At 42.9% G+C, this 26,807-nt stretch overlaps 1 protein-coding gene across 2 annotated transcripts in view; it reads right to left on the bottom strand.

Moving 5' to 3' along the window:
* Positions 1 to 334: 334 nt before the first annotated feature.
* The window catches only part of LOC114662003 (ER lumen protein-retaining receptor 3), a 63,898-nt gene continuing 37,425 nt past the window's right edge, over positions 335 to 26,807 (bottom strand). The window contains exons 2-6 of one of the 2 annotated variants that reach the window (XM_051934856.1): positions 22,852 to 23,011; positions 21,200 to 21,300; positions 15,643 to 15,801; positions 9,562 to 9,814; positions 335 to 908 (exon numbers count right to left, since the gene is read on the bottom strand). In XM_051934856.1, the coding sequence (XP_051790816.1) occupies positions 868 to 908; positions 9,562 to 9,814; positions 15,643 to 15,801; positions 21,200 to 21,300; positions 22,852 to 22,942 (645 nt within the window). In that variant the 5' untranslated portion in view covers positions 22,943 to 23,011 and the 3' untranslated portion in view covers positions 335 to 867. Of the gene's footprint in view, positions 909 to 9,561; positions 9,815 to 15,642; positions 15,802 to 21,199; positions 21,301 to 22,851; positions 23,478 to 26,807 lie in introns of those variants that run through there. The other variant, XM_028815286.2, reaches the window with a different exon arrangement.

The raw sequence follows: 26,807 nt of genomic DNA, 5'->3' as shown, positions 1-26,807 counted from the left end.
ATATTAAAAGTAATCTTTCTCCATTAAAGAGTCCCATAGTTCTTGGCACTGTTGCCGTCTTTTGCAGATGTCGTACATGGCAGCAACTGACATATGAAACGTCACAGAAAATCTGTAGTACCGAAAGGGAAAAAAAAGATCAAAATCTCCCACAATTCCATACTGTTTAACCAAGAGTGTAGTACAGTCAATTGGGGTCTAAACAATTTCTACAAAGATGTTTAAAAGGTTATCAAATTGCTGGAAGCATCGTTAAAAACGTAATAAATGTATGAAGTACACAGCAGCTGTTAAACAACATGTTCATTCTATTAAGCCACAAAAGAACTCCTCATTCACATTTGAAAAGCAATATATATTTATAACAAGACATAAAAATTCAAAAGGACTCTTCAGCAGTAAAAGGCACAAATTAGGTGTTTCCCACATGCTAATACTTCTTGAAATTTTATTTCGTCAGATCGTTTGATCTTCCTAGTGTAGAAGTGAGCTCTGCCAGCCTCCTCTCAGCCTGGACTGGCTTACCTCGACATTCTTTTTTTTTTTGGTATAGCATATAATTCATGATTAGGAATGGTAGGCACTTCTGTTACCGTGATGCCAGTATTTGTCTGACACGTGGGAAGCTTACATGGATAAGCGCACTTTCCACTGTACCGAACGAAGCCTGTTATGCAGCTGCATCAGTTGCTCTCTGTGAAATACAAGAATTCATCTTCTAATTTTTGGTGCAAGTGTTAAACATTTTAAAAACATAAGATAAAAAAAATGAACATTGCTCCCTTGAAAAATGCACAAAATGTGCACAATAAAGTCAAAGTCCTCTTGGAGCTCCTTTGCTGGGCAGAGTCGGCCTGGGCCTTCCTCTCACACTGGCATTGGTAAACTGAGCTTGTTGCCTTTAAGGACTGTTGGGGAGAAAAAGAAAATTAAATCAGCGCATTCATTTACAAAGCTCATTGACTAATTACTTAATAGGGATAATTAACCTATTAGACAGAGCAGTTGTGAAGCATAAGAAATGCAGAAAACAAATAACGTGAAGCACTCCTCAGAAAGCATTGCTGTTTGAGAAAAGCTGCTTTGAAATAAAAATGCAGAATACTCCACTGTGTAGACACGATTACTTTAAAGTCACACGTTGCTTCATTCATCAAACTCGGAGCCCTGTGCATGCAAGTATTTATTGATTTAGCTGTGCTAAAAATCACACTGAATGAATAAATAAAAGAAATTCTCCAAACTCACAAATGCTGTGCTTTGCTTTGTTCCTCATTACCCTGCTTATATGTTTAATCATCTATATATATAAAATCCCTGTGTGCGTCCAGGTGTCCATGTGTGGGTGTCTTCTGGTGAAGTGCGCATGCGCGGGGCACGGTGCGATGCGCGATATTACTGTCAGAGAAAGTTAGAGGCATTTTACGGAAGTACAACCCAGTATTACTGCGAGAAGAAATTAAAGGTACACAATACAGTGGCGCATATTACAGCCACATACAAGCCACTATTACTGTCAGAGGAGATTAAAGGCATATTACCGACGCGCATGCCTGTATTACCGCCAGAGAAAATTAAAGGTATATTACGGATGTACAAGCCAGCGGACGTACAAGCCAGTGGACGTACAAGACGGTATCCTTCAATAAGGGCGCGCACAAAAAGGCGAGCCTCAAAAGGGCGACCTCAATTGGGCGCAGCGAATAAAGGCGCGCGTAAATAAAGATCTGCACCTTTGTTGCTCTTCACATATTCCAGAGCCATTTGAACTAAATTATGAACCCCTTTATTCGCCGCGGTCAATTGAGGTCGCCCTTTTGAAGCTCGCCTTTTTGTGCGCACCCTTATTGACAGTATTACTGTCACAGAAAATTAAAGACACACAATACACGGCGGCAGCCCACGAAGAACGGTCAGCTCAGCAAGTAAACATCAACAAAAGAAAGGCTGAAAAAAAGAAAAATACGACCAACAAAAAGAATGAGGTCAAAGTCCCTTGCCATTTCATATAGACTGTTCCTACTAATGTTTATGCACTACTGTTCTAGCACCCGTTATTGTAATGGGCTAAATGACTAGTCTTCATATAAAAGACCAAACACCTCACAAAAATATTATTCTTTACCAAAACATTTTCTGAGAGCAACTTCTCCCAACCATTCAAGAACAGTTTGGTGACCAACAATGCCCTTTCTAGCATGACGGAGCACCGGGCCACAAGACAAAAGTGATAACTAAGTGGCTTGGGGAACAAAATATCGGAAGTTTGGGTCCATGGCCAGGGAACTCCCCAGACCTTAATCCCATTGAGAACTTGTGGTCAAACCTCAAGAGGCAGGTGGACAAACAAAAACCCACAAATTTTGACAAACTCCGAAATCATTCTATGCAAGAATGGGCTGCCATCAGTCAGGATTTGGCCCAGAAGCTGATTGACATAGGGTGGATTGCAGAGGTCCTGAAAAAGAAAGGTCAACACTGCAAATATTGACCCTTTGTATAAACTTAATGTAATTGTCATTAAAAGTCTTTTAAACTTATGAAATTCTTGTAATTATACTTCAGTATACCATATAAACATCTGACAAAAAGATCTAAAAACACTGAAGCAGCAAACTTTGAGAAAACCAATACTTGTGTCATTCTCAAAACTTTTTGGCCATAACTGTGTAACAGCTACACTGGACGATGAAGATTTTGCTTCCATAACACTCATCGGTGTATCTTACAGATATTGGCCTGCTGATGGCAAAAATCCCCTTAAACTTTTTCTATCTGTGACACCCCGGGTAAGGACTCAGTTGTGCAACTTCTGACTTGGGGTGTCAGTAAACGAGACCGAGCAACCGAGGGATATGGAGTAAGAGAGACTCAGACTAGAAAAAAATATTCAAAATCAGGAATCTGTTTTTATTCCAGCAATGTCCATACTATTTTACAAAGAAATGTCTTGCAAAAAAAAAATATTTGCAAAGTCCAATGCAAAGACACTTCCCAAAAGAAAAATCAGTGGTGTTATAATATTTACAGTGGCTTCCAAATCAAAAGTGAAGAAAAGACCAAAACAGAAAAAAAACTCTTCCATCTCCTTCATCTAACTACAAAACTGATCACGAAGGACAGGCAAAAATAAATAAATAATCAAAACAAAATTATTCCTATATACACAAAGCACAGTATACCTCTCCACTACTCATTTAAATAACTCAGTAGCACAGATCTACACTACAGCTGGAAGACCTGGTCTAAAGACGACCTCTCGCGTTTGGACCCTGGTTTAATATCCCAAGCCCTTTTGACAATCCAATCTGCCTTTACATTTCCCGCGGACATCCAATAATCAGACAACTCGGGACGTGCGCCTTTCCTCAGCACGTGCTCAGGTACAGTCCAGCCTATTTAAATGTTCTCTCTCTCTCACGAGCGCACGCGCGTACCCGTCTGTCTTGTTGACCTGCGCGCTTCCCGTTCAGCCTCTGTTAAGTAAGTACTACTTTACTTTCTCCCGCATTCACTCCTATACTTTGCCACACATGTGAATTCCTTTTTTTGCCGGCTACTTTAAAATGAAGCTTTCAATCCTTCAGAGCTGTCCACTGATATTAAATATACCACTTTCGCCCTCTCTCCTCCAGCAGTTATGGAAGTGCGCCTCCGCACTTTGCCGTCAGAAACCGTGAGAGCGCACGAAAAACGGCCTTAGACGAGAACGGTCTAACTGCAGCTTGCGATACCTATGACACAGATCAGGTAATGCCCACAACGTCAGTCACAAAATGCCCTTTGATTCAGATAACCCTCCTACATCCCTAATCTTAACCATAGTGTAATGGGGCCCTAATGTTAATCATAGCCTAAAGTGATGGGCGTTATGTGATTAACGTTGAGGGCGTTTTGTGATGTTGGGGCATTACATGACTGACCTCATAGGTACTGCAGTCTGTAATTACACTCTGTTGGCCTCAGACGCATGCATCGGCAAGTTTGAGCCCCACGGCTTGCTCTGTAGTTCTCCAGGCAGCCCTTCGAACATCCGCTAAAACTTTGTACCGTGTACTTAATCTGTGTAGGAGCGCTAAAACAGGTAAACGAAAACTTTATTTCTTTGATGTTTTTCTTTCCAAATGTCCCTGATAAGCCGGTCGGCTCCCTCTTTATTTGCATTTATTACAGCCTCTGAAGTTGGCTTATAACACTATCATGTAGCATTTTATTGCAATCATCTATTTTTGTGATTTCCTCTCATATTTATACAGTGCATCCGGAAAGTATTCACAGCGCATCACTTTATCCACATTTTGTTATGTTACAGCCTTATTCCAAAATGGATTAAATTCATTTTTTTCCTCAGAATTCTACACACAACACCCCATAATGACAACGTGAAAAAAGTTTACTTGAGATTTTTGCAAATTTATTAACAATAAAAAAATTGAGAAAGCACATGTACAGAAGTATTCATAGTCTTTGCCATGAAGTTCAAAATTGAGCTCAAGTGCACCCTGTTTCCCCTGATCATCCTTGAGATGTTTCTGCAGCTTAATTGGAGTCCACCTGTGGTAAATTCAGTTGACTGGACATGATTTGGAAAGGCACACACCTGTCTATATAAGGTCCCACAGTGGACAGTTCATGTCAGAGCACAAACCAAGCATGAAGTCAAAGGAATTGTCTGTAGACCTCCGAGACAGGATTGTCATCGAGGCACAAATCTGGGGAAGGTTACAGAAAAATTTCTGCTGCTTTGAAGGTCCCAATGAGCACAGTGGCCTCCATCATCCATAAGTGGAAGAAGTTCGAAACCACCAGGACTCTTCCTAGAGCTGGCCGGCCATCTAAACTGAGCGATCGGGGGAGAAGGGGCTTAGTCAGGGAGGTGACCAAGAACCCGATGGTCACTCTGTCAGAGCTTCGAAGGTCCTCTGTTTAGAGAGGAGAACCTTCCAGAAGGACAACCATCTCTGCAGCAATCCACCAATCAGGCCTGTATGGTAGAGTGGCCAGACGGAAGCCACTCCTTAGTAAAAGGCACACGGCAGCCCACCTGGAGTCTGCTAAAAGGCACCTGAAGGACTCTCAGACCATGAGAAAGAAAATTCTCTGGTCTGATGAGACAAAGATTGAACTCTTTGGTGTGAATGCCAGGTGTCATGTTTGGAGGAAACCAGGCACCACTCATCACCAGGCCAATACCATCCCTACAGTGAAGCATGGTGGTGGCAGCATCATGCTGTGGGGATGTTTTTCAGCGGCAGGGACTGGGAGACTAGTCAGGATAAAGGGAAAGATCACTGCAGCAATGTACAGAGACATCCTGGATGAAAACCTGCTCCAGAGCGCTCTTGACCTCAGACTGGGGCGATGGTTCATCTTTCAGCAGGACAATGACCCTAAGCACACAGCCAAGATATCAAAGGAGTGGCTTCAGGACAACTCTGTGAATGTCCTTGAGTGGCCCAGCCAGAGCCCAGACTTGAATCCGATTGAACATCTCTGGAGAGATCTTAAAATGGCTGTGCACTGACGCTTCCCATCCAACCTGATGGAGCTTGAGAGGTGCTGCAAAGAGGAATGGGCGAAACTGGCCAAGGATAGGTGTGCCAAGCTTGTGGCATCATATTCAAAAAGACTTGAGGCTGGAATTGCTGCCAAAGGTGCATCGACAAAGTATTGAGCAAAGGCTGTGAATACTTATGTACATGGGATTTCTCAGTTTTTTTATTTTTAATAAATTTGCAAAAACCTCAAGTAAACTTTTTTCACGTTGTCATTATGGGATGTTGTGTGTAGAATTCTGAGGAAAAAAATGAATGTAATCCATTTTGGAATAAGGCTGTAACATAACAAAATGTGGAAAAAGTGATGCACTGTGAATACTTTCTGGATGCACTGTAAGTACAGTCATGCACCGACTTATGGCTCCATTTGGCTGTAACTTTGTCACATGATGTATACAATAAAATAAAAGTCAAAGTAAATTTAAGAATCACTGCGTTTTTTATATATTCATTTGTATTTTCCATACCTTCCCAACCTTTTCTGATTGGAGGTGGTAGATCATAATACTTGAAAAATATTGGCTGCAAGCCTTGCAAGAAAGAACATGCGCTTGTTGCCATTTTGTTTTTTTTTTTAATTGTGTGCACCAACTCCTCCTTTACAGGACACTGAAGCCATTGTCACTTTTTGTGAAGATGACATGGTGGCACAATTGCTAACACGTCTACATCACAACTTCACAATCCTGTGTTTGAATCCCAGACTGGGCAATGTCTGTGTGCTACTTCTGTCTGTGCAATTTTTTTTTACCTCAATACTACAGTTTTCCTTCTGCATTCAAAAGATGTGCTCCTATTGTAGATTAAATGACAATTTTAAATTGTTTCCGAGTGAGTGTTTGTGCACGACCAGCACACCATCCCGGGTTGTTTCCTGATTTGTACCTGATGCTGCTGTAATGGACTCCAGTCTTTATTATCGGAAACTGGAAATTTACCAGATGTGATGACAGCTGCCTGAATAGATACTGAATAGACTGATTGCAGATTGCAGGCATTATAATTTTAAATAATAACCTAAATATGGAAATCAGGGGAAGAGCAAAACAGGCAAGTTTGCAAAACTGATACTAAAATTTATACTGCAAGTCATTTTGAAATTGCAAGATGCAAAACTCTCTAAAAGAGTTTTGTTTTGGGTGGTAAATAAGCAATACTACTCCCTAACAGCTGTGTTCTTTTCTGCAGCTGCGTGATGCATACAATCCATACCACAACGGTGACATCAATTCTATTTTTGACTCTCGCTCACATCACTACAGAGGAGTGCAGTACGTTTTTTTTCTTTTTTAATGTAACATATTGTATATTTTCCACACAAAGGCACACACAAATGTTCCTTCATGCAGATTCCTGTGTCTTCTCCACAAGAAAACTCACTAAATGGAAAATCGCCGCTGCCGGTCTCCTCTCCCCACAGTCACCTAGCAGCCACCTTATGCTAAGTAATGATAGTCACACATCTACTGATTTTTTCCCCACTAGAAGTCTTCATTGAATTACTAAAGAGTTAAACACATGTGCAATTAGTGTATGAAAACACTTCCCAGACAGGAATAAATATCTTTCTTCTTTTGTCAATGGCATGAATTTTGCCGTATGGACAATTTTGTGATTTTTTTTTTTTTTTGTTGTGAAACGAAACACAGAATTTCATTGAAGATTCAATATTGTACGAATCCTTTCACTCACCGCTACACATCATCATCTTCTTATATAATACGCTACCGTGGCTGTCCGTTTGTCTTTCCAGAATTTTAAATCACCTGTAGCTCGCAAACCGTTTGCACGATTGACCTGAAATTTGGTGCACATATACTACGTGACGTCTACTCTTCGCTTTCAGGGTGATGATTGACCTCCAAGGTTATTCCTCTTTTTATTTTTATTTTATTTTATTGTAGAATCAACTCTCGGCAGTGGCCAGCAGGGCGACCGTGCGGCGCATGCATATGGGTGCCATTCTCATCCCTACCACCTTCGCTGTCACTTCCCCTACCTCTTTTATATCTTCAATCATTCTTGAGGCAGATTGAAGACTTAAGTGCCAACTTAAGTGAAAAACTAAAGAAAACGTACTAAGTAATTGCAACACAAACACTGACTTAATCAGTTTTAACGTGAAAAGATGCCGACGAAAGAAGAGAAGAAGCGGGCCGCTGGGGTGGAGAAAAGAAGAGCTGCTCAGGAAGCAGCAAGTGCATCAACCTCTGAGCAAATGAATGGTAAACGTGCAGAGAAAGAGGATGAAAACTAGGAATGCTCAAGTCAAGTGTATTCATTGCACGTTATAGTGCAGTCCGCAGTTACTGGTTGCATTATAAAACATGGATGTGTACACTAAGTGCTGTATAACTAAAACTTTAAAGTACTTGTCTTGACCAATTTAAATATTTAAGGAAAGATCTTGCTTGACGTTCTATCACAGTCATTGGACTTTGAATTTAGAACTATCTTTTGGGGTTTGGTGAAAGAAAGAGGAATTGTTTGGTTTTGAATTTTGTAGCGTTAGCAAAGTACAAGTTGTAGAGGACAGCACACATGGGCTGGTGTCTTGGCCGGGATCGGTCCTTTTCCTTTAACTGGCCAACAGAGAGATTGGGGGAGTCTCAGTTTCAAAGGTGTATGCTCTCCCAGCCCAGTAGATGTCAGAATACCTGGGACGTGGGGCCTGTTCAGGGACTGCTGGGAACTGTAGTGCAGTGGGGCAGCCCTTCTGGGGTCCATGGGTGCCACTAGAGGTTATGTTTCCTACTTTATGGGGTTTCCGATTGACCCGGATGTACTTCCATCGGGCTATGCCCTGGCCCCTGAAGTACTCCCACATCAAAGATAAGATGAGATACTCGACTTTATCCACGTGAGTTGGAGTTGGGTGTAGATGACGGACAAAGCTCAAATGGGAAGGGTGTAGGAGAACACAGAGAACAAATACGAGAGAATTCTTGTGTTTGGTTTATGTCGTATTTGAAGCCTTTGTACCAGGTATTACTGTTAAAAAAAACTACTTAAAAGTGGTATTTATGTCAGTGAGGTTGTGTCTGGTGTGCTGCAACAACCCTACTGGTCACAAAATATATCTTGTAATTAGGATTTTGGAAATTTAGTTTTTGTTCAAATGTTCCAGTCCTTACTTCATTAAAAATTTGTGCTATTGCTCTGCATCCGTACACTAACTAAGCGATCAGTGAAATCATGTAAGGAGACAATTCCAGACTAGAATCTCGGTCTGCTATCATAAATAAGACATTTACAGGCAAAAGGTGTGCAGGAAAACTACAAATATCAAACTGTTATACTATCATCTACATACAGATAAAGAATTGTGCCCATGCCCAAGAGGAGTACAGGTTTATGCACTTTAGTTCTAGCAGTTTTAAGAAAAAAATGGAATCAGCAGATGGCATGGAGAAGGCAGAATTAACACATGGATTGTAACTGAGAAGATAAAGAAAGTTTATGATGTGTAGTCGGAACTGTGATCTGAGAACAGAGCGTCAAGTCGTAAGTCAAAATGGGTAAGCATGACCAGAAGTAAAAAAACAAAATTAGGAAATTATAATGAGAGGGCAGAAAAAAAATGTTATAACCAGTAAACTCAAAAACTAACAATACAAAATGACAGACAGTTTTTGCTTTTCTTTCGGGAATCGAAATCTGGATGGTTAGATAGGTGCGGTGCCAGCTTTTTTAAACGTTGCGCTAGTGACGTCATGACCACCTTCAAGAAACGAGTCTCCAACATTGTGGTGCTTATAAGTAAAACAAGACAGCACTGCGGGGGATCGTGAATCATTTTTAACAATGTTAAAAACAAAAAGGAAGCAAAATGAGAATATAAGCCATTATATTTTTTTGGCCGCAGGAACCCCAAAAAACACACTCAAATAATTTTAGAAGCTAAAGAAAAATTGGAAAAAATGAAACTAATGAGTCAGATCATGACACACTGCTTTCCTAATAAAAAAATACAAAGTTTCTAGTAGCCATGCCATGAAAGTACCTTTAGTGAAGTATAAGTAGAAAAAGTCGCAGTAGAAGATGGTCTGCACCACGCCAGACACCACTGCAATCTGGTCCAGGAAGCCTTCCTCATAGTAGCGCCAGATCCAGTTCGCCAGATAGAGAGCCCGGTAGAGACCCAGGAAAAAGAGGTAGTGAGTAGTGATGGACTCGGCCTCTCCAGTCTTGGTGATCATGAAGAGCTGTGGAAGAATGGCCACCGACTCCAGGTAGATTGAGAAGGTCCACAAAATCTGCCAGAAATCAAACAAAAGCACAGGAACTCTAAAGTAAATTCACGTTTCCAAAAGCATTTATCTTACTAACTTGTAACAAAGTTCCTATACTTGCCAAACAGGTGTATGTTAAGTGACATCAATTTTTTGTTCTCCTTGCTTATTTTATATTTATTTTCCTTTTAAATTGTTGTGTTTTTATTTAAAAAGTTTTTCAAAAAGTTTACGCACTTTTATATTTTCGTTGGAAAGCGGTGAAGGCAGGAGGAGTAGTAATTGGTCGTGTCTGAGAGTGTCATGTGACTCATTCTGTCTGACAAGCCGGCTGCCCTTGCAGTTTAGTATAAGAGTTGTCACCCTGTGGTGAAGATGGCTGCACCAATGAGGAACAGCGTTCTGTCATACACTTTGTGTGGGCAGAAGGTGCGCCGGGAGCACAAATTCATCTCTGCATGTGTGTTCAGTATGGGGATAAAGTTCTCTCTCGTAGAGTCGTCTATGAGTGGACTGAAATGTTTGAAAATGGCCGTACTAGTGTGACAGATGCAGAGCGCTCCGGACGTCCAGCTACAGCCACGACCACGAGGAATGAAGAAAGAACCCTGGAATTGATTCATGAAAATAGAGATAAAAAAAGTGCAGAAACTTTTTAAACATCCCTCGCCTATTTTTCATGTTTTTGTGTCGTATCTGTTAGGTTTGTTGATTGCTTGCTATTTGTGTACCGTGTCTTTAAGTGTTCTGACATTCCTTGTACTTTGCGGGTGGATTCCCCCAAACGGTGAGGTCACACTGATGTCACAGCTGATTGGGACCACCCTCACCTTTATATTGAGGTGAGAAAGATGGTCCAAGCAGTGGCTCATTTAGTTTCTTGGAGATATTACAATGAGTATTGTTTCTCTTTGCATTTTCCAATATTTTGCTTCTGTTCTTAGATTACAGATTTTTGGACTTCATGTTGGAATTTTCCCTTGTTTTCCTAATTTTGTGTCTCTTATTGTTTATTCTAAATAAATTCTTCATTAAAAGATTAATTGTTCTGATTTGTCTTATCAAGCCAAAGACTTGAAAGTTCCTCTGTCTTGAATGGCATTTTTGTATATTTCTTGGAAATTTAAGATGTTTTAGATCCATCTCCCCATTTTGGGCCTAGTAGACTGCAGCCTGTCTGTGGAGTCTGTGGGGCCTGCTGACTGGGAGTGAAGCCACATCTGGGCAGAATGGTGGAGGCCCCAGCCTGCTTTGTGGGACTTTTAGGAGGCCTCAAACGTCTCTTCGCCATTTTGTTTAGGTGTTTATATGCTGGAATAAAAAAATAAAGTAAATGTCATTTGGCCTGTCTTAATTTCACACTTTTATTTTATTACTCCATTTGTGGCCTTTTTATGTTCATAATGGTAGGAAAGATCAAAGACATGGTGTTAGGTTTAAGGGTGACTCAGCATGAGTAGGAGTGGGCATGTGCCCTGTGATAGACTGGCATCACATTCAGAAGTTATTCCTATTTTGCTGCCCAATCAGTTCCTATCAGTGCTGCCCATGACACACAGCTTCAAAAAATGAATGGTGAACAGACAGATGAGTGTCATAGTAGAGGAACAAGCAAAATTCTTGGACTAAAGTTCAGTTTCCCAATTCAGTATCCATTCAGACATCGTGTGCTCCATCCCTGACCAGATGGTTTTCATCAACAGTTCAAATGCCTCGTTAGGTTAACTCCACCTTGGCCTATCCTGTGTGTGCCAGTGTGGGTAATGCCATGAACTGATGGCCTGACTACTGCTGGCATTGACCCAGCTACCTCAGAATGGATAAAGCAGTTTGAGAAATACAAGTATAGACCATTAAATAGAAAGCCCAACTGTGAAATTTTAACTTGTCTTAATTTGCTTTACTGAACCTTTGAATGTTTTAGGAGGCTACTGATTGCAGATTTCAGTTCTGCACCCAAATCAATGGGGCATCTTACTCCTGAATACTGAAGAACTGAAGCGACTAAGATAAGTCCAGTTACATGCAGATGACACCAGGATACACACCACACATTTCATTGGCCTCTTACACCTTCAGGGCATGTCTCGGTAATTTCCCACCAGAAGAGGGCACCCCAAAATAAAGCCTTATTATTCTTAACAAAAGGCTGCACAATCATTGTTATACTAGAACCTGGCAGAGAACTCAAATATGATAGAATGGGTGTTTACACCAAATTTAAACAAACTCTGACCTAGAACTGCTGCTAAATTAAAAAAGTCCATCCATCCTCTTCCGCTTATCCGAGGTCGGGTCACGGGGGCAGCAGCATGAGCAGAGATGCCCAGACTTCCCTCTCCCCGGCCACTTCTTCTAGCTCTTCTGGGAGAATCCCAAGGCGTTCCCAGGCCAGCCGGGAGACATAGTCCCTCCAGCGTGTCCTGGGTCTTCCCCGGGACCTCCTCCCAGTTAGACGTGCCTGGAACACCTCACCAGGGAGGCGTCCAGGAGGCATCCTGATCAGATGCCCGAGCCACCTCATCTGACTCCTCTCGATGCGGAGGAGCAGCGGCTCTACTCTGAGCCCTTCCCGGATGACTGAGCTTCTCACCCTATCTTTAAGGGAGAGCCCAGACACCCTACGGAGGAAACTCATTTCAGCCGCTTGTATTCGCGATCTCGTTCTTTTGGTCACTACCCATAGTTCATGACCATAGGTGAGGGTAGGAACATAGATCGACTGGTAAATTGAGAGCTTTGTCTTGCGGCTCAGCTCTTTTTCACCACGACAGACCAATGCAGAGCCCGCATTACTGTGGATGCCGCACCGATCCGCCTGTCGATCTCACGCTCCATTCTTCCCTCACTCGTGAACAAGACCCCGAGATACTTGAACTCCTCCCCTTGGGGCAGGATCTCGCTACTAACCCTAAGAGGGCACTCCACCCTTTTCCGGCTGAGGACCATGGTCTCGGATTTGTAGGTGCTGATTCCCATCCCAGCCGCTTCACACTCGGCTGCGAACCGATCCAGAGAGAGCTGAAGATCACGGCCTGATGAAGCAAACAGGACAACATCATCTGCAAAAAGCAGTGACCCAATCCTGAGTCCACCAAACCGGACCCCCTCAACGCCCTGGCTGTGCCTAGAAATTCTGTCCATAAAAGTTCTGAACAGAATCAGTGACAATGGGCAGCCCTGGCGGAGTCCAACTCTCACTGGAAACGGGTTCGACTTACTGCTGGCAATGCGGACCAAGCTCTGGCACCGATCGTACAGGGACCGAACAGCCCTTATCAGGGGGGCCGAGTACCCCCCACAGGATTCCCGAGGGACACGGTCGAATGCCTTTTCCAAGTCCACAAAACACATGTAGACTGGTTGGGCAAACTCCCATGCACCCTCCAGGACCCTGCTAAGGGTGTAGAGCTGGTCCACTGTTCCGCGACCAGGACGAAAACCACACTGTTCCTCCTGAATCCGAGGTTCGACTATCCGACGGACCCTCCTCTCCAGGACCCCCGAATAGACTTTTCCAGGGAGGCTGAGGAGTGTGATCCCTCTGTAGTTGGAACACACCCTTCGGTCCCCTTTCTTAAAGAGGGGGACCACCACCCCAGTCTGCCAGTCCAGAGGTTCTGTCCCTGATGTCCATGCGATGTTGCAGAGGCGCATCAACCAAGACAGTCCTACAACATCCAGAGCCTTGAGGAACTCCGGGCGTATCTCATCCACCCCCGGGCCCCTGCCACCAAGGAGTTTTTTGACCACCTTGGTGACCTCAGTCCCAGAGATGGGGGAGCCCACCTCTGAGTCCCCAGGCTCTGCTTCCTCATTGGAAGGCATGTTAGTGGGATTGAGGAGGTCTTCGAAGTACTCCCCCCACCGACCCACAACGTCCCGAGTCGAGGTCAGCAGCGCACCATCCCCACCATACACAGTGTTGACACTGCACTGCTTCCCCCTCCTGAGACGCCGGACAGTGGACCAGAATCTCCTCGAAGCCGTCTGAAAGTTGTTCTCCATGGCCTCCCCAAACTCCTCCCACGCCCGAGTTTTTGCCTCAGCAACCACCAAAGCCGCATTCCGCTTGGCCTGCCGGTACCTATCAGCTGCCTCCAGGGTCCCACAGGACAAAAGGGACCGGTAGGACTCCTTCTTCAGCTTGACGGCATCCCTCACCGCCGGTGTCCACCAACGGGTTCGGGGATTGCCGCCACAACAGGCACCGACCACCTTACGGCCACAGCTCCAGTCAGCTGCCTCAACAATAGAGGCACGGAACATGGCCCATTCGGACTCAATGTCCCCCCCACCTCCCTCGGGATGTGGTCGAAGTTCTGCCGGAGGTGGGAGTTGAAGCTACTCCTGACAGGGGGATCTGCCAGACGTTCCCAGCAGACCCTCACAACACGTTTGGGCCTACCATGCCTGATCGGCATCCTCCCCCACCATCGAAGCCAACTCACCACCAGGTGGTGATCAGTTGATAGCTCTGCCCCTCTCTTCACCCGAGTGTCCAAGACATGTGGCCGCAAGTCCGACGACACGACCACAAAGTCAATCATCGAACTGAGGCCTAGGGTGTCCTGGTGCCAAGTGCACATATGAACACCCCTATGCTTGAACATGGTGTTCGTTATGGACAATCGATGACGAGCACAGAAGTCCAATAACAAAACACCGCTCGGGTTCAGATCGGGGGGGCCATTCCTCCCAATCACGCCCTTCCAGGTCTCACTGTCATTGCCCACGTGAGCATTGAAGTCTCCCAGCAGAACGAGGGAGTCCCCAGAAGGTATGCCCTCTAGCACCCCCTCCAGGGACTCCAAACTGCTGTTCGGTGCATACGCACAAACAACAGTTAGGACCCGTCCCCCCACCCGAAGGCGGAGGGAGGCTACCCTCTTGTCTACCAGGGTAAACCCCAATGAACAGGCTCCAAGTCGGGGGGCAATAAGTATATCCACACCCGCTCGCGCCTCTCACCGGGGGCAACTCCAGAGTGGTAGAGAGTCCAGCCCCTCTCAAGGAGATTGGTTCCAGAGTCCAAGCTGTGCGTCGAGGTGAGTCCGACTATATCTAACCGGAACCTCTCAACTTCGCGCACTAGCTCAGGCTCCTTCCCCTTCAGAGAGGTGACATTCCACGTTCCAAGAGCCAGCTTCTGTAGCCGAGGATCAGACCGCCAAGGTCCCCACCTTCGGCCACCACCCAACTCACACTGCACCTGACCTCCTTGGCCCCTCCCAAAGGTGGTGAGCCCAAGGGAACTGGGACCCACGTTGCCTCATCGGGCTGTGCCTGGCTGAGCCCCGTGGGTGCAGGCCTGGCCACCAGGCGCTCGCCATCGAGCCCCACCTCCAGGCCTGGCTCCAGAGGGGGGCCCCGGTGACCCGCGTCCGGGCAAGGGAAAATGCCGTCCAAAGTTTTCATTTATCATAGAAGGTTTGAACCGCTCTTTGTCTCATCCCTCACCTAGGACCAGTTTGCCTTGGGTGGCTCTACCAGGGGCATAAAGCCCCGGATAACAGAGCTCCTAGGATCATTGGGACACGCAAACCCCTGCACCACAATAAGGTGCCGGTTAAAGGAGGGGAAATTAAAAAAGTAAAAAGTATATAATGTCATCCATAATGTTTGGGACAAAGACACATTTTCTTTGATTCTGCCTTCTGCTCCACAGTTTAAAATTACAAATCAAACAATTCAGACATCGTGGGTAAAATGCACATTGCAGACTTTCATTTAAAGGAATTGGCATACATTTCTATCAAGGAGTAGAAGCATGTTTAGAGCCCAGTGACTGTCTGCCAATTCATTCAAGAACAGAGGGACATAACATGAAGGTCCATGTGGAAATCACATACCTCGAGAGGAGTGAAGTCATAATTCTCCAAGAATGATAACCCCGCAACAGGTATCAGAAGAAACTCCACACGGAAAGTATCGTTTTCCTTGTCGTAGGATCCTCTGAATCGTATGTAGATGAGGTAGACTGTAGCATACGCCAAAACCAAAAACACGACCTAGAAAACAGAGATTGAGAAAATGAAAAAGGGCATGTTAGTTGTGGGTACAGGAGTTGAGCGTGACTAAGATGACAAGCAGCAGTGGAACGTAAGGTTATCTGGGTGAGGATGTCTGACATTGAAAGACCCAAAACACGAGATGACCCTAAATTACATCACTAATGATGTGTTCCAGTACATCAGAAGATGTATGGTTTAACTAGAATCTTATAGAAGGTTGAACACTCCTCTTGATTGATATATCCTATCTTCTTCTTCTTTCGACTGCTCCCATTAGGGGTTGCCACAGCAGATCATTGTTATAGTAGGTTTTGTTATTTTTAATGTCACTGTTCTCTGTGCCCACTGTTATGGACTCATTCATACAGGCAGACCAAGTATGGTACACAGGGGCACCGCATCTTCATTTAGAATTGCCAAGCCAAGCACAGGACTAGAGAGCCAAAAGACAACTGGAGAATTGAATAGTCAACCTAAAGACAGACTAGTATATTTCGGTCCTCTGTCAGCACATTATCCTTGTTGGGAGAATAAGAACTGTATGTAGGCATTGTGCTATTCCTGTATTTTTGAAGATGGGGTTTGAGTCCTTTCCTGTCCTTGTTTGGATCCAAGAGAAGGAGCCTGAACATGGAGCAACCTGAATATAAGGATGGACCTACGGCCAACACTTTGAAGCTGCCGGGCGGAAGATTATGTCTTCCGTCCGGTGAAAATCCTTTCAGCGTGGCAAACGAAAGATGGCAGACTGCGTTGATCAAGACGCCCACATGCTTGAGAGTCTGTCATAAGCTTCCCGTTTGTGATATCCGCGTGAAACCGTCAGTAAAGAGCTAGATTATCCTTTATGCTTCTCGTGTAATCTTGTAACCGTCATATTGTATGAGGGGTGGGGATAATACCTTTTTTTATTTATAATTATTTAAATTCAGGTTAATTAAAATGCCGCAATTCAAAAGAACACATTTCCAGAGAGCTAATGCCTCTTAAGGAAACAATCATCTTCCATATCTTTCTGTCCTCATCATCTTGTTCTGTCACACCCATCACCTGCATGTCCTCTCTCACCACATCCATAAACCTTCTCTTAGGCCTTCCTCCTTTCCTCATTCCTGGCAGGCCTATCTTTTGCTAATCTTCTTCAAATGGCAAAACTTTTAGAACCGTAGCATATATTACGTGTAGTAAAGTCCAGGGGGGAATTCTACGAAACACAATTAGGAAATCAAGACTTAGCTATGAAAACCTTGCTTAAATAAACCTCATTTTCCAACTAAGGCTCATTCAGTTCCAGAAACGCAAAGTGTTTCCAATTAACTCAAGTTAATGAACTGTTCTCAACCACACAAGGTCTGCCACTTAGCGGAGAGCCAACTGCATGGCCGACTGATGATAATGAAATAAGCAACAGTGAAGTATTCACTCGTGAGATTTAAGCAGCCCAGAGAACCGAACATCGATAACATCAAACACAGTTCAAAAAGTACAGAGAAGAGTGAAATATTGGCAGATCTGAGTGACTATGACTTTAAGAGTGACATTGGTGAAATGTACAATGTATTACGGGACAGCTTTAAGTTTTATTTAACTGTCATACAACAGAAGAACATATAAAAGAGACAACGGCAGTCTTTTCAGCACTTGATCAAGAAATAAGAGTTGAGGTATAATAACATAAAAAAAGGAAATGCATCTGCTATAAAGAAAGCGGGAGAGGCTCTGTCTCAATCTATAACAGACCGATGCCCAAGAACAATACAGTTCTGTATTTGTGCATTGCATAATTAAAAATCAATGGCATTATCAACATTAAAAGATGTAAATGTATTTGTGAATGTCATATTTGAAACACTTCAAACAAGTAAGCATTCAATAGCAATATGAAGGGCATTTGGCAGCACTTCTGATATTTCTGAAGTGTGTTCTTGTATGTAATTTTGAATATACAGTACATTAATATGTAAACTTATCTCACGCATTTAGCAATCAAAAAGATCTTTTGTGTTATTGTTTGGGTCATTATAACCACTAACCCTAACAATGTCTGAATTACTGTAATTTCTGACTGGCTTGTAAACTCCAGCCATTCTGTCCCTGCTAATGTTTCTAAAAGAAAGCACACCTGTCTGGTGTCTTTAGAAGCAGCCTGTTAGAGAGAAAAATTTGTCCCCAGGGGGAAATTTGGCTTTTTACAGAAGCTGTTTAAATAAATAAATGCATAAATAGACATCCTGTGGTGGGTTGGCACTCTGCCCAGGATTGTTTCCTGCCTTGTGCCCTGTGTTGGCTGGGATTGGCTCCAGCAGACCCCCGTGACCCTGTGTTCGGATTCAGCGGGTTGGAAAATGGATGGATGGATGGATAAATAGACATAAATATACACACACCCTTTGGACTAAACACACATTACCGTCATATACTTGCGTTTAAGTTCTCCCGTAGATAATTCAGGGCTTGATTTTACCATATAATTTCTGGTATTTTATAATGTCGGTCGTATAAGTCGAATGCGAGAAAACTCACGCTATTGATCCAAGAGATTACGATATGCTAACGCCCACCTGAGAGAGTAACCACAGAGCGCACTGCCTTTTTTTTCTATGTATTGTGCCTACGTGACCACATGGTAATACCCGAACTATTCTGAAGTGACGTTGGCACTGTTTTGTGTTTTTTGTATCTCACACCCCCATACACCTTTATCGTAAGAGCATCCCTTATCTGCGATGGAGCATTCAATCAGAAGAAAATATGAAGCTGGTTTTAAATTAAAAGTCGTTGAAGTGGCGAAAGAAATTGGTAACTGCGCTGCAGCAACAATATTTGATGCATCTGAGAAACTGGTGTGAGATTGGAGGAAGCAAGAAGATGAAGAAAAAAAAATTTATGTATTTTTGAATGGCGTATAAGTCTGGGACTGATTTTATGAGCGATTTTTCAGGTTTCAAGACCGACTTATACATGCGTATATACGGTACTATGTATCTAACAACACTAGTAGTATATCTCCATCTTGGATATTCTAAAAAAACAATGAACTGGTGTGTGATAAAATTATGACTAGAGCACAAATCCAACACAGGACAAACACTGTGTGTAACCACCTAAGGTAGACTTAAAGCTAAAGATCAACAAAATATGGTTGTGCATGGTGAAAGGATCTCAGAGGATCCCAAGAGGGAAACTCTGTTGGTCTGAAATTAAAGCCTTGTTGATTGTTGATCCGGATTGACTTTTGCCTCAAGTTTCTGACTCCCAGAACCCTTCACCAAAAATTGATTACTGGCTTCATGCATGTAGAATGCTATTGTTATGATTATTTTTATTATACATGGTCGCACATGACTAATATTATTGTCAGGTTTGCGGATCATGACAGCTGTGGTGGGGTTGATCACCAACAACAATCAGCAGGCTTACTGGGATGAAGAAGAGAGACTGTCAGACTGATCTCAGGACGAGAGTCTACTTCTGAATGCCAGAAAAACAAAAAAGCTGATTGTGGACTTTGGGAGAAAACAGCACATGCACCACCACATCCATGGCATTAACAACACTTAGATGGAGAGGGTGGACAGTTTCAGATATCTTGGTGTCCACATCACAGAGGACTTGACATGATCAAAGCACATTGACAGATTGGTGAAAGAGTCATGACAGGATCTTTATGACCTCAGATGCCTCCGAGATTTTAGGCTGCAACACCCCATACTAAAGAATATCTATAAATGCATCATTGAAAGTATCCTGACAGGAAAAATTACCACCTGGTTTGAGAAAAGCACATAGCAGGACCATAAGGCTCAACAGAGAGTGATGCAGTCCGCTGAAGGCATCACTGGATATGCAACCTCTAACCTCCAGGACATTTACACTAAGTGATGTCATGCCAGGACAAAGAAAATGATCAGAGGTTAGGTGGATTGGCGATTCTGAATTGGCCCTAGTGTGTGCTTGGTGTGTGGATGTGTTTGTGTGTGTCCTGCGGTGGGTTGGCACCCTGCCCAGGATTGGTTCCTGCCTTGTGCCCTGTGTTGGCTGGGATTGGCTCCAGCAGACCCCCCGTGACCCTGTGTTCAGATTCAGCACGTTGGGAAATGGATGGATGGATATCAGCCTTCTCATCAACGGAATCTTAATAGTGCTATATGAGGACCAATTCAGAGAGACTGAGGAGGAGCTCCGGTCCACAAGTCATCTGCATCTTAAAATGAGGACAGCGCCTATGATGCCTTATTGTGAATTCTCTTATAATAAGTTATCCCTTTACAATCATTTGATATAATATTAATATAATAATGTCACTGTAGGACGGCACGGTGATGCAGTGGTAGCACTGCTGCCTTGCAGTTAGGAGACCTGGGTTCACTTCTCGGGTCCTCCTTGCATGGAGTTTGCATGTTCTCCCTGTGTCTGCATGGGTTTCCTCCCACAGTCCAAAGGCATACAGGTTGGGTGCATTGGCGATTCTAAATTGTCCCTACTGTGTGCTTGGTGTGTGTGTGTGTGTGTGTGTGTGTGTGTGTGCCCTGCAGTGGGCTGGTGCCCTGCCCGGGGATTTGTTCCTGCCTTGTGCCCTGTGTTGGCTGGGATTGGCTCCAGCAGACCCCCGTGACTCTGTAGTTAGGATATAGCGGGTTGGATAATGGATGGATGGATGTCACTGTACATATTGATATTTATTGAAATTTAAAGAATTGAGTATTTTATTGTATTCTTCTGTTAGTGCACAGTCTTTGAGTTCAGCAACTAAGCATTTCGCTAAATACTATACTGTGTATACTAATTGTACTGTGTATTATAATTGTGACAAAAAATCTAAATAAAATCAAGTTTTCCCATTAATAATAATAAGAATTGCTTCAATAAAGCATCAATGATAGAACATAACAATAGCAAGATGTCAAGCAATTCTATAGGAAATAATAAATTAATTCAAAATAACGAAATATTATGAAAAGTAAAATCATCTATCCTCTTTTCAGAACCCACATTTCAGTATTAGTGCCACAACTCGTCTCAACAAGAAGGTGAAGCCCATGCAGGCACAAGGCAAGGACCGGCACTAGATGGGGACTCCAGTTCCTCACAAGGGGCTTTCTCTTGTACAGTCCGGGAATTTACAGTTGCCAGTTAATCTAGCATGCATGGATTTGGGAAGGGGAGGAAAGCAGCGGACACTACAAAAATGTATGTGCACCCATATACAGTAAAGGCAATAAATAACGAAAAGGAAATAAGAAATATGACTGTGGTTTTTATTATGATTAGACTTTGTTGAAAATCTGTAATATATTATGCAAAATGAATATATATAGACAAGGACTCACTGGATAACAGCTGATAATACAGTAATACTAAAGCAGTTACCATTTTCAAACCTGGGTAAACTCACCTTCATTACTGAGTTGTAGATGGAGATAAAACTGGTAAACAGGTCCAGATAACGTGTGGTGAAGACGAAAGCAAAAAGCACCTGACTCTTCCCAGAGATCCCTAAGAAAAAAGTTATAAGATTAATAAAAGACACTGGGTGCTACAAAAGGCGAGAAGTCCCAAGTAGAGCTAATCTTGAGAATAGTAGAAATTATTATAATTTTAATGCAGATTGGGTCCAGCCATGTGATTGTTATAAAAGCAAAAGAAAAGAATGTGTTAGAAAAGAATGAATGAACAGGTGAACAATAAATGCTTACTCAAAGCTTTTTTCAGAAACTCAATTTAATTTTCTTCCGAAGTACGCTGACAAAAAGTTAAAGATAGTAATGGTGATCAATGCTGTTATTACTTGTAACTTAAGGACTGACAGATAGAATTTTTATTATTTCACACTGTAGTACTATTAATTCTTCTTCTTCTTTCAGCTGCTCCCGTTAGGGGTTGCCACAGCGGATCATCTTGTTCCATATACTGATACTACAAATAATAATAATAAATAAACGGCCCACACAATCGATCGATCCATCCATCCATTCTCTAAATCCATTTTTCCAGAGGTGGGATGCCGAGAAGCTGCGCCCTGACCAGCAAGCAAATCCCTGGACTGCGCGCCAGTCAGTCGCAGGGTGTACGCACGCGCACAAACAGACACGCAATTCGGGGGCCAAACCGGCAGAGCCAATCCACCTCAAAGCTGAACGCTCCAATAGAGTGTAAATGCAGACCGCATTACCTATGAGTTCAGTCACGTAATGCCTCAACGTCAGACACGTAACACCCATCGCATTAGACTACGATTAACATTAGAGCCCCGTTACATTGTAACCAAGATTAGGGTTGTAAGAGGGTTATCTCAGTCAAAGGCCGTTTTGTGACTGACTTTGTGGGCATTACCTGATCTGTGTCATAGGTATTGCAGGCTACAACTGGACCCTTCTCCAACGTTTCGCATGCAATCCCGACGTTCTACGGTTGGCCACTAGATGTCCCATTTTCACACTGCAGCCGCGAGACTTTACGCGTCCTCTGTGCCACGTCACGGAAATCAGAATCCAGGAAGCCGCGCTGTAGCGGCACCAACAGACGGGTTACTCTGCCCAAACGCAGGCCATGCATTTCTTTTTACAAAATATCACACTTCGCTCGGGGGGCCACACCAGTTGAAATGTGCAGAACAAAGTAGTTGTAGGCTGAAGACATCGCCTGCTGATGACGATTCCACCTCCAGGTGTCTGAAAGCAAACAGTCGCATTTTTTTCGAGTCGTGAACGCGATCCAAATTCTCCAGGACTGTAAGATTCAAAGGTGTTTGCTCTCTCTGCAATTAATAGAAATGGTGTATCCACGTATTGCAGCTTCGCTTAACTTGTTAAAGGAGTTAAAAGTTAATATATTTGCCCCATTTTTTTATCGAGCTATCAGTTGCGTATGTTTAATAATATTAGGCGCGCTGCTGTTTAATTCCGTTCTAGAAGTATCGGTACAAAACCAGTTTAATGAAAATGTGCCATCATAACAACGCCTTCAAGTATAACAGCTGTGCTTACTCTAACAATGGTATCAGAGCTTGTCATTTTACTTATTTTCATAATAAAAATGCTACTTTACCCGCACACGATTTTGATCTCCATATCTTGACAAACAAAATGATGATCGCCAGTAAGTGCGAGATGTCGCCCGCCAATCTGAAGACGTTCATGTTGTCAGATGTGCAGATTTCTAACAAGATGCTTTTCTTTTATTCAGCCTGCCCAAAGAGTAGATACTCCTGCAAAGGAGAGCGGACCGTAAAGACAGCAGGGGCAGGGCTGGGTGACGTGGGCAACTTGTTTAATTTACTTAACAACTTCGCTTCTAGATCGTCCTCCCGTGTGGCATTCTCCAGTCTGCACCGCGTCTCCAGTCTCTTTCGGTCCCTCTCCGAGTCTTGCCCCCCCACTCCCCTTTTCTTTTTTCCCTTTTCACGGCCGGTGACGTGGCTAGTTTGCTTAAACTCTCGGAACACAGAGGGCTGAGCGGAGCTGAGGACTTGCGCAGCAACCTCACTTCAGATCAAATTACTTATCCTCAGTTGAGAAAGGGGGGATTTAGAGTAGCAAACTGGGTGGAGTTGGCGCGGCTTCTTAATTTTAGCAGCACTCAGACTGGCAAACGTGCATTTCGCACATTCAAGAGACGTGTTTGACCGAGTTGACATGACTTCAGCAAACTCTTCACGTCGAGCCTGCTGTACGCGGACTAGTTGTGCTGGTACTGTTTTAAATCTCACTCGCGCTACGATGATGGACCGCCGTCCCGCCCAGAGTTACACGCCCCCCGGCTCTGAGCAGCCCCGGCTTTCACAGAGAGATGAATGAACGGGTGTGCACTAACGCTCAGAAGTATGAAATCATGCATGTTTTTCATAATAACTGTTTTTTTTTGTCAATTTACCATTAATCTAATAAAAAAAATACGAAGACATCACTAATGTAGCAAATGACTATTATTGTTTGAAAGGACTGATTTAAAATCTGTTACTGATATTTAACCTCAAAGCTCATTTTTAGTTGCCATTACGTCCGTGTCTTAATAGTAAACTCTCATTGCACATTCTTAATTAATCATTTTTAAATACTTATTGGTTATTAGTGAAACCTTTGTGCTAGTGGAGCCAGTCCTCGCTCTTCCACTACCTGTGAGACTCGGCTACATCTGTGTTGTGGAAAAATCGAAAGGGCCACCCTGAAGTCATGGTTCTGTTTGGGATTTTATTCACCAAGGTCGCTCCTCAGCCAAATTTGCCATGCCTTTAAGTGATATATATTTTATATATAACTATGTATATGTGTTTATACTTTATACATACAAACATACACACATATACAAATGATTGTATGTTGGCTGTGTATTTGTATTTATGTATATATATATGTACACTAGCCGTCCCTCAAGACTCCAATGAAATGAAACAAGACAGTGAGGAGGGCCCTGCCCGGCTTCCCACTCCTGACGTCACGCTTCCCCCTCCCCTCGGCCTGCAGCCTCTGTTTCAAATTAGCGAGAATAAATCTCCCCTGCAAGTGAACTATGATTCTTAGCGCAATGAGAGAAGTCACAAAATCAACTGGAATGCTCAAGTAAATTATTGAAAAAAATCTGATTTAAATTCTTTAAGTAGTTCTCTCGTTCGCTAGCTAAACAGAGGTAAGGAATGCCCCGAGGCTGACACGTGAGTGAGGACAGTCCCGCCCCCCTCCTCTCAGCCCACTGTGTCTCTATCGGATTTGCACAAATAAATCGATACTACAAGCAAACTATAATTCTTAACGCAATGAGAGAAGTCGCAAAATCAACAGGAATGTTCAAGCAAATTATAGAAAAAAACCCGATCTAAATCCGTTAAGTAGCTCTCTCGTGAAAAGTGGACAGACAGACAGACAGACAGACAGACGTTGGATTTGTGTGTGTGTGTGTGTGTATATATATATATATGTGTGTGTGTGTGTATATATATATATATATATATATATATATATATATATATATATATATAATATATATATTTACATACACTAGCTGGGATGCCCAGCTGTTGCTCTGGTTGGAAAAGTGAAACAGTTTCCATTTATTATTTGGCAATTAATTGATCGTTCAAATATTGCTCAAAATGAAACTGCCATTATTAACACATTAAAATTTTTTTATTAATCACCAAAACTGCATCTTTTGGATATTTACTCTTCCTCTCACTTGGTGATTGTGTTGTGATAAACATCAGGACAGAGAAACTTTCTTGCTTATTTATTAGATATATTTTGGCATGCATGTGTGCCAGAGGGTCACCTTCTGGACTCACCAGAAGTATGCTGTAATACCCCAGGATGAGAGGTGGTGCTGTCGCTAACAGTCTTGACTGCTTTTTCCCTCAGAGCATCGAGAAACCACCCCTTGAGGGCAGTAGAGCCAGAGAAGCTCGACCCTTCCAGTCCATTAAAGGAGACTTCACGGAGAGTGGAGTCTCATTTGGACCTGACAGTGTGACTAGCAGGAATAAAGCCAGACAAAAAGTCTTTAATAATACCACCAGAGTGGCTTAGGAGGCATCATACTAGCTGGTATTGTTTCGCAGTTGAGCACGTTTTTCATTTTTGGTGTTTTTGTTCATAATAAATCGGATTTTCTGACTTGGCATCCCAACTAACCCTGTTGGTCCAAATGTTGGCAGTCTACGATACGCCTTCTCTCCATCTGCAGACCGGAACATTGACAGCTGTCCATCCACCTGAACCCGCCTGTTCCTGCCCAATATTTATCCAGAAGAACCACCATGTTTGGTAGTCGTGTCCAGACTCCCGTCTGAAAAGACACAACTTAATGCTTTACCTGCATTTTATTTTTCTGTTCTTTTGTGACTTCAGTAATACAGGGTTTTGCCTATGGGTGCACCAAAATTTCCCACTGTCTGTGCTTTATTACTAAATATATACTATATAAATATAAATATAGATATAAATATACTTATATATATATATATATATATATATATATATATATATATATATATATATATAGATATATATATATATATATATATATATATATATATATATATATATATATATATTTATATAGATATAGTGGTGAAATAAGCCATGAGAAAATGCTCAAAAAGAGTTGGGGAATGTCCCCATATATTGTCTGACGGACAAAGATGAAAAATGTGGTCAAAAATAATCAAAATCTGATCATAGAAGACAAAGTACATTCGTTTTTAAGGCATTTTTATATACAATCAATCAAAATGGTGGAAGGACGTGACATGATGGAAATGACGTCATCAGGATTGGCGGGAAGCGATGCCATCGGAAATGGCCGGAAGTGACATCACTGTGCAGGAACCGGAAGTGACGTTCACAGATGTTGCATGTGGTGATGTCGCAGCAATTTTGTGAACCCGGAAGCAAGGTAGGTGAATTCTTATTTTTCTTCTTTATTTCTGTTGGCAAAGAGAAAGAGACATCAGTGCACATAACCAACCCCCTACCTCGCAAAGTAACACTCACCTTAGGACTTGATGGCTGCTTCCTAATCGCGTGTGTGTGACAATATACAGTTACAGTGCATCCAGAAAGTATTCACAGCGCATTACTTTTTCCACATTTTATGTTACAGCCTTATTCCAAAATGGATTCAATTCATTTTTTTCCTCAGAATTCTACACACAACACCCCATAATGACAACGTGAAAAAAGTTTACTTGAGGTTTTTGCAAATTTATTAAAAATAAAAAAACTGAGAAATCCCATGTACATAAGTATTCACAGCCTTTGCTCAATACTTTGTCGATGCACCTTTGGCAGCAATTCCAGCCTCAAGTCTTTTTGAATATGATGCCACAAGCTTGGCACACCTATCCTTGGCCAGTTTCGCCCATTCCTCTTTGCAGCGCCTCTCAAGCCCCATCAGGTTGGATGGGAAGCGTCAGTGCACAGCCATTTTAAGATCTCTCCAGAGATGTTCAATCAGTCCTTCAGGTGCCTTTTGACAAACTCCAGGTGGGCTGTCATGTGCCTTTTACTAAG

The sequence above is a fragment of the Erpetoichthys calabaricus genome, chromosome 12 (genome assembly GCF_900747795.2).
Source record: "Erpetoichthys calabaricus chromosome 12, fErpCal1.3, whole genome shotgun sequence".
NCBI lineage: Eukaryota > Metazoa > Chordata > Cladistia > Polypteriformes > Polypteridae > Erpetoichthys > Erpetoichthys calabaricus.
Note: the sequence above shows the minus strand (reverse complement) of the source record. Positions and strands in the feature narration are given on the sequence as shown.